The 11475-nt window shown below is 48.2% G+C and overlaps 1 protein-coding gene across 1 annotated transcript in view; it reads right to left on the minus strand.

The window, feature by feature from the left end:
• LEMD2 (LEM domain containing 2) overlaps window positions 1-3413 on the minus strand; it is a 25456-nt gene extending 22043 nt beyond the window's left edge. The window contains exon 1 of the mRNA XM_006860370.1: window positions 2681-3413. Coding sequence (XP_006860432.1) covers window positions 2681-3413 — 733 coding nt within the window. The remainder of the gene's footprint in view (window positions 1-2680) is intronic.
• Between the last annotated feature and the right edge of the window lie 8062 nt (window positions 3414-11475).

An 11475-nucleotide genomic window follows, 5' to 3' on the forward strand; every position in this document is an offset into this window, starting at 1 on the left:
CCTCAGAAACCCTGTACAGGGTAGCTATGGGTCGGAACCGACTCGACGGCACTTAACAACAACATCTATATGGGACCAACTGGAAAGATTAGATAGGAACCTTAGGGTGTGGTGGGCTTATGTAAACAAGGGAGGAACAACTCAGAAAGGGTAAAAGTGGTGGCACACCTTACAGAATATAATCAGTGTCACTAAATGGGACATGTTGGTGCTGCTAAGTGTTGTCGAGTTAGTTCCGACCCATAGCGACTCTGTATACGGTTTCTGAGGAGCAGCTGGTGAGAAACCGACTTTGCAGTCTAGCGCATTACCTCACAGTGACACACCAGGACTCCAAAATGGGATACATCGGAACTCTTAAATTGGTTTATGTTTTGCTGTGCATATTTTCAATAGCAACAAAATAACTAAAACTTAACAAAAAAATGCAGGCAGCAAAATGTAAAAGCTTTCCAATTCCGGATTAAGAATTTGAAATCTGAGTCCTGATCTCAGTTGAAAATTATTAGTCATGGGATCTTTGGCAATTCACTCAACTACTCTGAACTTCTGTTTCTTCATCTGTAAAATGGGGCCAATCAAGCTTTCCTTGATTAACCCCAGGAGTTAGGTTCAAACAAGATAATACCCTTGACAGTTTTGTAAACTGCAAAAATATATGTTACAGGGATTAGTATAATCATAGGAAGGGAACCCTGAGAGAATCCCAGTAAATATCCAAGAGCTGTTGGCTTTAAGTATCTCAAAGTGAATACAACTGTGATAATTCTCGTGCTCAACATACTATGACATTTCTGGGTCTGCTTATTTTCAGTAGCAGGTTGGTAAATGAGTTACATGGTTGATAAACTGCTCTGCATTGACAATGATCTGGATGTTTGCACAAATCTGTGACCCTGGTCCCCACCTACTTGTTCATATACCCAAATATCCATCTGCTGCATTACCTAAATGTTAACTCTTTTCTGTATTTTGGCTGTTCCTATTAGTCTGGAAAGATGTGGTCTTGGCTTAAGACTGGGAATGTTGTTGTTGTTAAGTGCTACTGAGTCGATTCTGACCCATAAAAACTCTGTATAGGGTTTGAACGGCCCATAGCAACTCTGTATAGGGTTTGAATGGCCGATCTTGGGGTTCACACTGACCTTACCGACCACTGTATTATCCTGTAGCGCCACACAAAGACTGCTAAAAGTCAGTATTAATCAATGAATTGTCATATTTTATAAAGGATATTAAAAGTTGGTGAACTACAGTAACACTCTATACTTAAATTCATTAAGGATACACTGTTGTTTTCTGTTAGAGGCCAGAATTAACAAAGAGGTAAATTTCACCTTTAAGGAAAAAAAACCACATAAATCCTCAACCAAACAGGAGACACCAGGTAGCTAGTGCACGGCTTTTAGCACGTCTAATTATGTAACTAAGGAGCTCTGGTAGCGTAGTGGTTACGAATCGGGCTGCGAACCTTAAGGTCAGCGGTTCAAAACTACCAGCCGCTCCGCGGGAGAAAGATGAGACTTTCTATTCCTGTAAAGATTTACACCCTCGGAAACCCTGTACAGGGTCGCTATGGGTCGGAACCGACTCGACGGCACGTAACAACAACAATTATGTAACTAAATGTGGACTGAAGCAAGGCCAGGGATGTCCTTGGATAACAGTTCCCTTTAAACACATAATAGGGCTGAAAGGAGCTCTGGTAGCGTAGTGATTTGTAGTGGTTACAAATCGGGGCTGCTAATCTCATGGCCAGCAGCTCTAAACTACCAGCTGTTCCGCAAAAGGAAGAGGAAGCTTTCTGCTCCTGTAGATTTAGGAAACCCTATTCAGGGTGGTCGCTATGAGTCGGAACCGACTCCACAGCACATAACAACAACAACATAATACTGCTGGAGTCCGGGTGTGGCGCTGCAGGTTAATGCGTTGGACTGCAAAGTCGGTTTGAACCGAAAAGTAGGCAGTTCAAGTTCACCAGCTACTCTTATACAGGATCCCTATGGGTAGGAGCAGACTCAACAGCACTTAACATCAACAACATAATAGTGCTGCAAGCAATGGTAACACCTCCCATTCATGTTAGTTTAAGCTCTTTACAAGGTTATTTCGCTGGTCTTCTGTGCAGAGCCAGCATGATCTCATTTTGACAAATGAGGGCCCCTGTGGTTCCAAAGAAGTTGAGTGAGTGGCCTTTTTGGTGCTGCAAAGCTGGACGCCCACAAGATTTCATCTGTAAGCAGTAAAATCTGGAGTACCTTCATGTGGGGCACTAATGTGTGAGTGAGCAAGAGATCAAAATGGGAATTAAGACCTAAAAAGGGATGGGTGTGTGTGTACCTGTCAGAGGAGGTGTGGCTTTCTCTGCACGAGGGAAAACCAGAGGTTAAGTAAAAGTGACCACAAAAAAAAGAATGTTCCCAGAAGGGAGAGTTAGGACAGAAATCCAGAGTAGGGGCAAAAGAGCACGAAATTACTGCAGAAGCAGGAACCTTGGCCCTCTACTCCCACAGCTGGAGGAAGGATAGCTAAAGTCAGGAGGTGAGGAGGTGTCATCATGGCCAGAGACAGCTGGCAGGGGAGAGGAGCAGGTGATCTGGCGCTGGGAGGTTCGGGAGGTAGTGGTTCGGTCAGGCACAGGCGTCCCCCGGACCCTCCCCTGCGCCGGCCCGGGACGTACTGTTGTCCTCCGCCTCCTGCGGTGCCGAGGGTTTGCCCATCTTCACCCAGAGGATGCCCAGGAAAACGAGCAGCAGCCCCAGGCTGGCCCAGAGCAGGAGTCGAGACAGGCAGCGCTCCAGCCGTCGCCCCACCTCGGGCCGGGACTTCGTCGTAGGAACCGCTCGCGTCGTCCGCAGGCCCGGGCGCGGGTCGGGGCCGAAGAGGGAGGAGGACGGCCTCGCGGGAGTCGGGGACGCGGACCACCAGCGACGGACCCCGAGGCCTGGACCCGGAGCGGCCCTGTTAGGTAGCCGGGCATCGTCGTCGTCCTCGGAGCTGCCCCGGGTCGAGGTGCGGCGCCTGAGCTGCGCGGAGCGGGCGGAGTAGGCAAGGCCGCGGCTCCCAGGCCAAGAGGAAGCCGTGGAGGCCCCCAAATCGCCATAGGCCCCAGAGGTGGCGTAGACTGAGCCCGAGGCCGGCTGGGAGATCCAGGGCTCCACCCGTGGAGAGGACGCAGCGGGCCGGGCGCGCAGCGGCGCCTCCTCGCGCAGCCAGGCCTCCTCCCGCAGCCGCTCCTCGCCCCGTGGCCGGGCCTCCTCCCGCAGCCGCTCTTCGCTTCGCTGCCGGGCCTCGCCCCGCAGACGGCGCAGCTTGTTGCGGTATACGTCTCGGGTGGTGTCGGTGATGGGTCCTGGCTGGAAGCCCAAGGCCTGCAGCTCCCGCCGCAGCTCCAGGTCCGACAGGCCAGCCATGGCCCGGACGCCGCCCCCCGCCCGCCCCTGGCGCGCACCGCACCCGGAACTGCTCCTGCCGGCTGCCACGGTGGAGCGGGCGGGGCCCAGCGCCATGATGGGAAGGTCGTACTGTCCGCCATTTTGAGAAGGTCGAAGTCTGCGCAACTGGCCCGCCATGATGAGGAGGTCCTAGTTGGTCATTAGGATCCGCCACCTTGGGGAGGTCGGAGAGGATTCTTTTTTTTTTTCATTTCTTGCTCCGCCCTTTGCCGTGTCTGGTACACAACGCGGTGTTTATCGCCGATTTCCCAGGCTTATAGAGTGATTACTGACACGTGGTTGTTGTTGTGAAGTGTCGTCCAGTCGGTTCCAACCCATGGCTTTATGTGCGGTGGAGTCGGTTCCGACTCATAGCGACCCTGTATAGGGTTTCCAAGGCTGTAAATCTTTACCGGAGCAGAAAGCCTCTTCTTTCTCCCGCGGAACAGCTGGTAGTTTCCAACTGATGACCCAGAGGTTAGCAGCCCGATTCGTAACCACTACGCTACCAGAGCTCCTTTCCAACCCATAGCGACCCTGTATAGGGTTTCCGAGGAGCATCTTGTGAGCTTGAACCGCCGACCTTGCAGTTCAAACGCTTTGCAGTCTGCTGCATTAACCCACAGCGCCACACTCGTGGCGTCGACTTGATGAATTAGTTAAAGGTGAAAGACGAATGGGGAGACAGATCATTCGCCTCCCTTTCTGTGCTTGGAGATCCTTGTGTGATGGCTTGTGTACCCAGGAAAGGGCCTTGTTTGTTCATGGAGTAGACCCCAGCCCCTGCCCCTACTTTGGGGGACCAGCCGCCCTGCCCCTATGTTATTCTCACTTGCCAGATATTGAACATCAGGTGGGTGCGGGCCCTTCCTGACCACTGGCAATGGCCTTGTAGACGCTCCAGGCTGGAAGGAGCCTCCGTTTTCATATAGCCATAGTGGAGGCATAGAGCAATTGCCTGTGGACTCAAGTGGGCTGTTTGCGAGGAAGTCGTGTGACTGGATAGTGAGATTTTCACTGAGAGAGATGGGTAGGAGAAGACCCCCAAGACACACAGTCATATTGCTATTACCTGTGGCTTCGGATGGAAGCTCTGGAACCAGACAGTTTGACTTTGACTCTATAACTTTCACCTCTATTAGATATGCAGTCACATCCAATGAACATTTCTAGTTCCCAATAAACTTTAAAGAGTTGTTGGGAGAATTAGAAGAGGCCATTTGTGTAAGGTGCCTGGCACATGCTCACAGATTTTATACTTAACCTATGCCTTTTCAGTGCTGTTTCGTTCTGTTGTACATAGGGTTGCTGTGAACGACTGATTCGACCCAACCCAACCCAACTGTCTTTGCAGCAGTGGTAGGGCTGTGTGGAGTCTCCCACAGGGCACTCCATTTCCTTACACAAAGGGAAGCGTGGAGAGTGACTGCAGAAGGACTCAGACAATAGTATACCTTAGTTACTCCTCACTTATCTACCATCTCGTTATCTGACATTTCACATTTATGTCAAAAGTGAAAAGAACTATCAGCCTGTTTTTTGCAGTAACAAATGCTGAGGGGCAAAGCAAGAAGAATGTTGGCTGTGATGATTAAGGTTATGGGTCAATTTAGTTGGGCCATGGGTCTCAGTGGCTTGACAGTTATGCAATGATGTAGTCAACTTCCATCTTTGATTTTTGCGTAATGATCTAGTCTTTGGAACCTAACCACGTGGACAAGGGAAGAGTCTTCTTTCTACCTCCCTCCTCCCCTTAGTATTCCTGCCACATCCCTCATCAACTCCCTTTGCCAAACATTTATTGTAGGTTGCAGTCTGTTTCTATCCATCTCAATCAGTTCTCCTTCCTATCTGGGATCTCCCTGTAGCTCTCCCCCTAGAGTGTCTCCCATTTGTTCCCTATCTTTCTCTCCCTGGGTGCCTGGGCAGGGACTCACTGCCAGTGTTCTGCATTCCTGCCACTAGCTCTAACTCAGGAGTATTCAACACTGGTCACAATTTCTGGGAAAATTACAGCCTCGACTTAGTCCGTCTTGGTTGTTAGCCTCCCCATCTCCCCCGGCTTAGCTGCTCCCATGTGGTGCGATTTCTCTTACCAAGTGTTGTTTTCCTTTTCTCTGCCTGTGTTTGCACGGAATGCCATGAATTTGATATAGTGATTGCCTAACACATATACCACATAATAGTATTTTATTTCTTTCTGAAGCACTGTTTGCATGACAAATGAGTTGGTAACATTTGTGCAACTCCTTGCAGCTGTGCAGTTCAATATATAAAGAATGAGCCTTTCGGCATCAATACTAGCCTGTGTATTCTAAGAGGGCTTGAAACTGACGTTTAAACAAAGTTAATGGCACAGCATTTCACAGAGTTATGGCCTATTTCATCACAGTGGATCTCAGGGCAGTTTGGAAACGCGTACCGAACTAGAGCCACCCCCAGTGGTGGTCCGCAGTGAAGACCACCTGTCAGCCTTCTTTGTGTTAGAAGCACTGCCGCTGCCACATAGACTTGGGGCCACAGCCTTCTTCCCTCTTTAACTCTGCTATCTTCTCTTTAACCTATTGTTAGTTGCCATTGATTTGATTCTAACTCGTACTGAAACCATCAGGTTTTCTAGGCTAAAATTTTCACAGGATGAGAGCTTTCTTCCATGGAGATGCTAGGTGGGATTGAACTCCCAACCTTTCATTTAGTAGCCAAGCACTTAACCATTGCACCAATAGAGCTCTTTCCCCTCTAACCTAGAGCTTATCATGTTTGCAGCAGTGACCTTTTGCTAACCAGGTGATCCAGACCCAGCTTCTAATCTCCATAGTGGCTTTTGGCAGTCGATGACCCTGTCTTTGGTGTAGCATACTAACAGGCACCCAGGCAATGCCAACCACTTTGGTGAATTTGCTGATGAATGCGTCTCTGTCCCACCCCACTACATTGGTTACCGATACTTCAGAAAAGAAACCTTATTAGTCATTTATTCCTCCCAGGTCTCAGTCCTTTCCATGAACTAACTCCTGGCTCTAGTCCGGCCACTTCCATAGATTTATAATCCCTGTTTGGTCCTCCATCAGTAATCTCCATCCCAATGGCCCTCTTATCCATTGTATTGAAGTCTTCTCAGTACTTTTTACTTTCCCCAACACTTTCTTCAGTGACCCTTTTCGCTTCCTTTCTGAAGGGCTTAACATCAGTACATCTTTGCCCCTGCTATGGCTAGTCAGGAGCTGCCCACGAGACTCTTCTGGGGCTCGGAGTGTGCCTTTCTGTGTCTTCTCTGTGGTTCTTACACTGGGCCTGTGGACAAAGGGAGCACGTATTTTAAAGAAAAGAGAAATCTTGCAAAGCCAGTGGCTACCCTGCATGCCCTCCTTCTCATCACTCTGTTGTGGGTGTTTTTTTTCTTTTTTTTTTTTTAGGTGAACAGTTTAGGTTGCAGCCGATCTTCCTGATTTATTAAAGACGAAAGAGGGAAAACAAGCTTCCGTGTATAAATCTACTTAGTAACCACATCCACACAGTTAGTAGAGGTGAGGGGTTGCTGGGAGGATACTCTGAATTCCTGAAGGGACACCATGTGGTCTTCCATCTTGCTGACCTCTCTCTGTGTCCGCACAGCCTTATAATAATATAACGCCCATAAATCTTTTAGTGGCTCCATCCTCCTCCTCCTCCTGCAAAAAGCCCTGCATACATTTATTAGGCCCTCAAAGATGCTCAGGGACCATGGACTCGTCCTTGATCCACCCCATCACGGGCCTCGTGTATCCCACTCAGCTATTTTGGGCTTCTTTCAAATCACTTCACATGGCATCACAGGGCAGGGGGGTGGGAGGGGCAGTAGGAGAGTGTGGTTCAGATGGAAGGCTCTGATTTGGGCTCTGATTTGGATTCAGATGCCCCCACCCACACACGAAAAGACCACCCAACTTCTTGGTGTTTCATCTCATTCCCTCGTAGAAGATGAGGGTCACTCTTTTCACCTAGGTTTTGGGGTATATCAATGAGGGACAAACACAGGGTCATAAAGGAACTTAAGAACAGTTTTAGTGGGCAATTATGTCACCTGTTTCTCATAACCTACTAGGAATTCAACTAAGCTCTCAGTCTCCTGGCCACGCTCACACTTTGATATCCATGGGTAAGAGTTTCTTTCAAGGCACATAATACGTTACAAGATGTCAATAACAAATTGTGTATGAAGAAAAATGGAATGCTTTCAGAATATTTTCTTTTGGGCTTTGTCCATGATTAGATTATACTAAATTACAGAGTACGGATATCAGGCAATTACTCTTTGCTTTTAACTATTCAGTTTCATGACAAATCTGCATAACTCAGTAATTATAAAATCACATGGATGTGGTTACCGAGAAAATACCTCATCATCTCTATCTTCTGAAGCTAAGTTCAGGTTGTCCTATAATTACCTTTGGTCCTTTTAGGGGTAAAGTATATTCCAGAGGAAAGCAGGGTGATCTGTAACTCTCTAATTGCCAGTTATCTGGAGAGATTCTTGCAGATTTAGCTAGACAAACCAACAAGAAGTGAGGTGGGCTGGTGACCCTGCCTCACTGGTCACTGTGGGCCCTCTGCCTTGGATTCTGGCTGGTTTCTGATAAGTCCATTCGTAGCTTTAACCAAGAGTGTGTCTCCTTTTCCTTCTGTTTTCTGAAAACATGGACTTTTTCTCTTGGCTCAGCTCACAGAGTTCTCCCAATCGTGCTGCCCCTTCCTGATTTTAATTTCTTCCAGAGCTGTGCATGTCCTGTAAGCAATCAAGGCAGCTATCCTGGAAACTGGAGAAGCTCATTGGTGAAAAAGAATTATTTGAGCTGATTGTGAGAAATCGAACAGTGGCAGGAGAAGGAAAGAGAAAGAAGAAAGGAGCCGACACATCTAAACAGTTGGCAGAGATACTGTGCATACTGATGTAGGTGGTAGCTGGGGCAGAGGCTGCTGGGTGAAGGTAGGGGATGGGGGATGAGGTGGGGGCAACTGGGCTGCATCAAGAGCTTTGAACAGGGCTTCCCTGTATAACAGATGGCACCTCCATCCTTCCTAGACACTGTGGTCACTGAACCGATTCCCATTTTAAGAAATGTATGCCATCTATGGTGAAATCTCTTAGGAGTCCTAGTTCCCTTCGTGTGATGTCTTCTAACACTGCTGTTTAACTCCTGGAGTCCTTGGGTTGTGCAAACAGCTAATGCTCTTGGCTGCTAACTGAACAATTGGAGGTTGGAGTCCATGCCAAGGTGCATGCCTCAGATGAAAGATTTGATGATATTCTTCCAAAAAATTTTTGCTGTTAAGTGCCTTGCAGTCAGTCCTGACTCTTAGCGATCCTGTATAGGGTTTTCAAGGAGCAGCTGATAGGTTTGAAGTCCAGTACTTATCATCCTGCAGGGCCACACTTATACTACAGAAGTCCAAAGAATTCGCTGTTGAAAGACCTATGGGCACAGTTCTATTCTGACACACATGGGGTCTCCATGAGTTAGAGTGGGCTCCATAACAACTGGTCTGAGGGCAGTGGTTAGTTTCAGTGATGGAATTCTTTTTTTGGGGCTTTTGTTTGAGCTTGTCTTTAATGCTTGATTCTTTTTTTTTTTTTTTTTTAATGTTTTATTGTGTATTGTGTGATAGTCTACATGGGGAGCATTAGTTTTACATTCATTCCATCATACATCGTCTCATTGCCATAGTTACCATCCTGTCCATGCATCATCGCCCAACAAAAGGGTATACCCTACAATCCTGCCCACCGGTCATCAGAACACAGTCCTTCTCCTTCTCTGGATTCTCTAGTCCCTAGGCACTCCATCTCTTCGCATCGTCCTTTCTCTTCACGTCATCCTCTCTGTCTCAGTCTCTGTCCTCACTGCTCCTCTGGGTGGGGTCCCACTCTCCGCTCTTCTCCATTGATGGTCCCAGGGTCCTACAATCCTAGACTGAAAGGTTAATCACTCCCCTCCTTGCTATAAAATGTCCACCTTTACATTACCAGTCCTCACAGTCAGTCCTGGTAACAATCATTCACCCCTGCATCCCAAGGGACCCCTTTTCATCTGCCCCTCCCAGAGAGGTCGGACACTACTCACTGGAGACTCCACCATCCTCCCAGCCCTGTGGATCTAGGTTCCCTCTTGAAAGCTTGTAAGCCAGTCACTTCTTACCTTTGTATCCCTTCTCCCATTTTTGGTTAGTCAATGTTCAAGTTGTCCATCTCTATCTACTCTTTGTGTGGAGGGGGTGGGAATAATTCTTGGAGCAGGGATTTGTTTCTTTTTTTGAGCTACTGCATTTATAGATGGATGTCCAGTTTATCAGACTGTATCAGATGACGCTTTTTTTTTCCTTCCCTCTTCTTTCTTCTTCGGGTTGAGCTTTGTGCGTCCCATCATTGGAGCCATGGCAAGTGTGTATCATCTGCAGGTGTGGGTGTTCCTGCGTCTGTCCGCCCTCTTCTTATCAGTTGGTCGCTTTGGTCTCCTTTCTAGTCCTCTGTGGATGTGTCACTGACTCTAAACCCATGAGTCCCCAGGTCTTGCCTCACTGCAGGCCGACCAGGTCTCTACCTGGGCTCACCATAGTCTGCTGAACGATGCAGGGCTTAGCTCGCTGCTTCTTCGATGTTCTTCCGTCACTTCTCTTTATGGGTGACGTGTGTGGTTGCCAATCAGAACTCCATTTTCCCATTGCGTCTTAGTCTTGGAGGAGGATTTGCACTGAGAGGACCCGACCACTTGCCTTGGTGTCTCCTGGGCAGGCAGCTTGCTTGTTCTTGTGGTAACAGTCGGACTGCCCTTGTTGTTTTGTATTTTTCCTGTAGATCTTTCTTTCAAGAAGCGTCTTCTGGTTTGCTGAGCTCCAGGCTGGTCTGCTTGACCTTTTAAGAGGAAAGTTTCCCTTCTCTGATGGTCTAGATGTGGTTCAGGCTTCCTTCTATAGTTTTATGCAATGCAGAGGCTCCTCATGAGACCTCCTTCACTAGATACATTGTAGCCCCATTTTAGGTATTCCAATTGGTTATAGGCAGAAGACGGATTTACAAGCTTTCTATGGTGATATTTCTGGCTATTCCTTTCACTCTCCCTCCAGTGACTGTTTTATATTATAATGTTTGGAAACCCAAGGTTCAAAAGTCAGCCAAGTATCAGTGGTGCGATTCTTGCCTTCACACGCAAGACCAGCCCAGCTCAGGCACAGCTACGGCCTGTCTGTTAGTGGGGGCTTGCACATGGTTATGGTGCTGCATAGATTGAGCGTAGCTTCCAGACAAAGACAGACTAGGAAGAGAAGTCTGCTGATCTGCTTCTGAAACTCAACCAACAAAACCCCTACGAGTCACAGCAATCTGATTTGTAATGGATGATGGGGATGGTGCAGGACCATTGAGCATTTCATTTTGTTGTGCCCAGGGTCTCCATGAGTCAAAGTCGTTAAGATCCTAGGGAAGATTCCTCCAGCCTCAGAAATGGGCACTCCTGCTGCATGTAGGGAAAGGTTGTCACTATGGGGGAACATCAGGCCAAGGGCCAGGGAAGAACACAAAATCTGTGTTTGCCGTATGGAAAGAGACTATTTTTCTGTCCCTTGGAGGATGTTATAAGAAGCCCTGGTGGTGCCGTGGGTTAAACATTAGGTTGGGAGTTCAAACCCACTAGCTGCTTCCAGGGAGAAAGATGAGGCTGTCTGTGCCCATAAAGATTTACAGTCTTGGAAAACCGAAGAAGCAGTTCCTCTGTGTCCTCTGGGGTCACTGTGAATTGGAGTCAACTCAGTGGCTGTGGCAGGGGTGGGGAGGTGGGGTTGGAGGCTGCGGGGTGGGCTGCGGGGGAGGGAGTGCTAGAAAGAGTGGAATGAACTGACATGGTGGAACTCAGTAGGGTGAGGAGGAGTCTGGGACCCAGGGTCTCCTAACCTCATGCATTACAGAGTCCTCTGTCTTTGCCTCTTTTACTCCCACCTGCCCCCCTGTAGCCCTCTCTCTCCATTTGATAACTGATGCCTTGGCAGCATTTCCCCAGAACCTGCCACT

Source organism: Chrysochloris asiatica, unplaced genomic scaffold (assembly GCF_000296735.1).
Source record: "Chrysochloris asiatica unplaced genomic scaffold, ChrAsi1.0 scaffold00038, whole genome shotgun sequence".
Lineage (NCBI taxonomy): Eukaryota > Metazoa > Chordata > Mammalia > Afrosoricida > Chrysochloridae > Chrysochloris > Chrysochloris asiatica.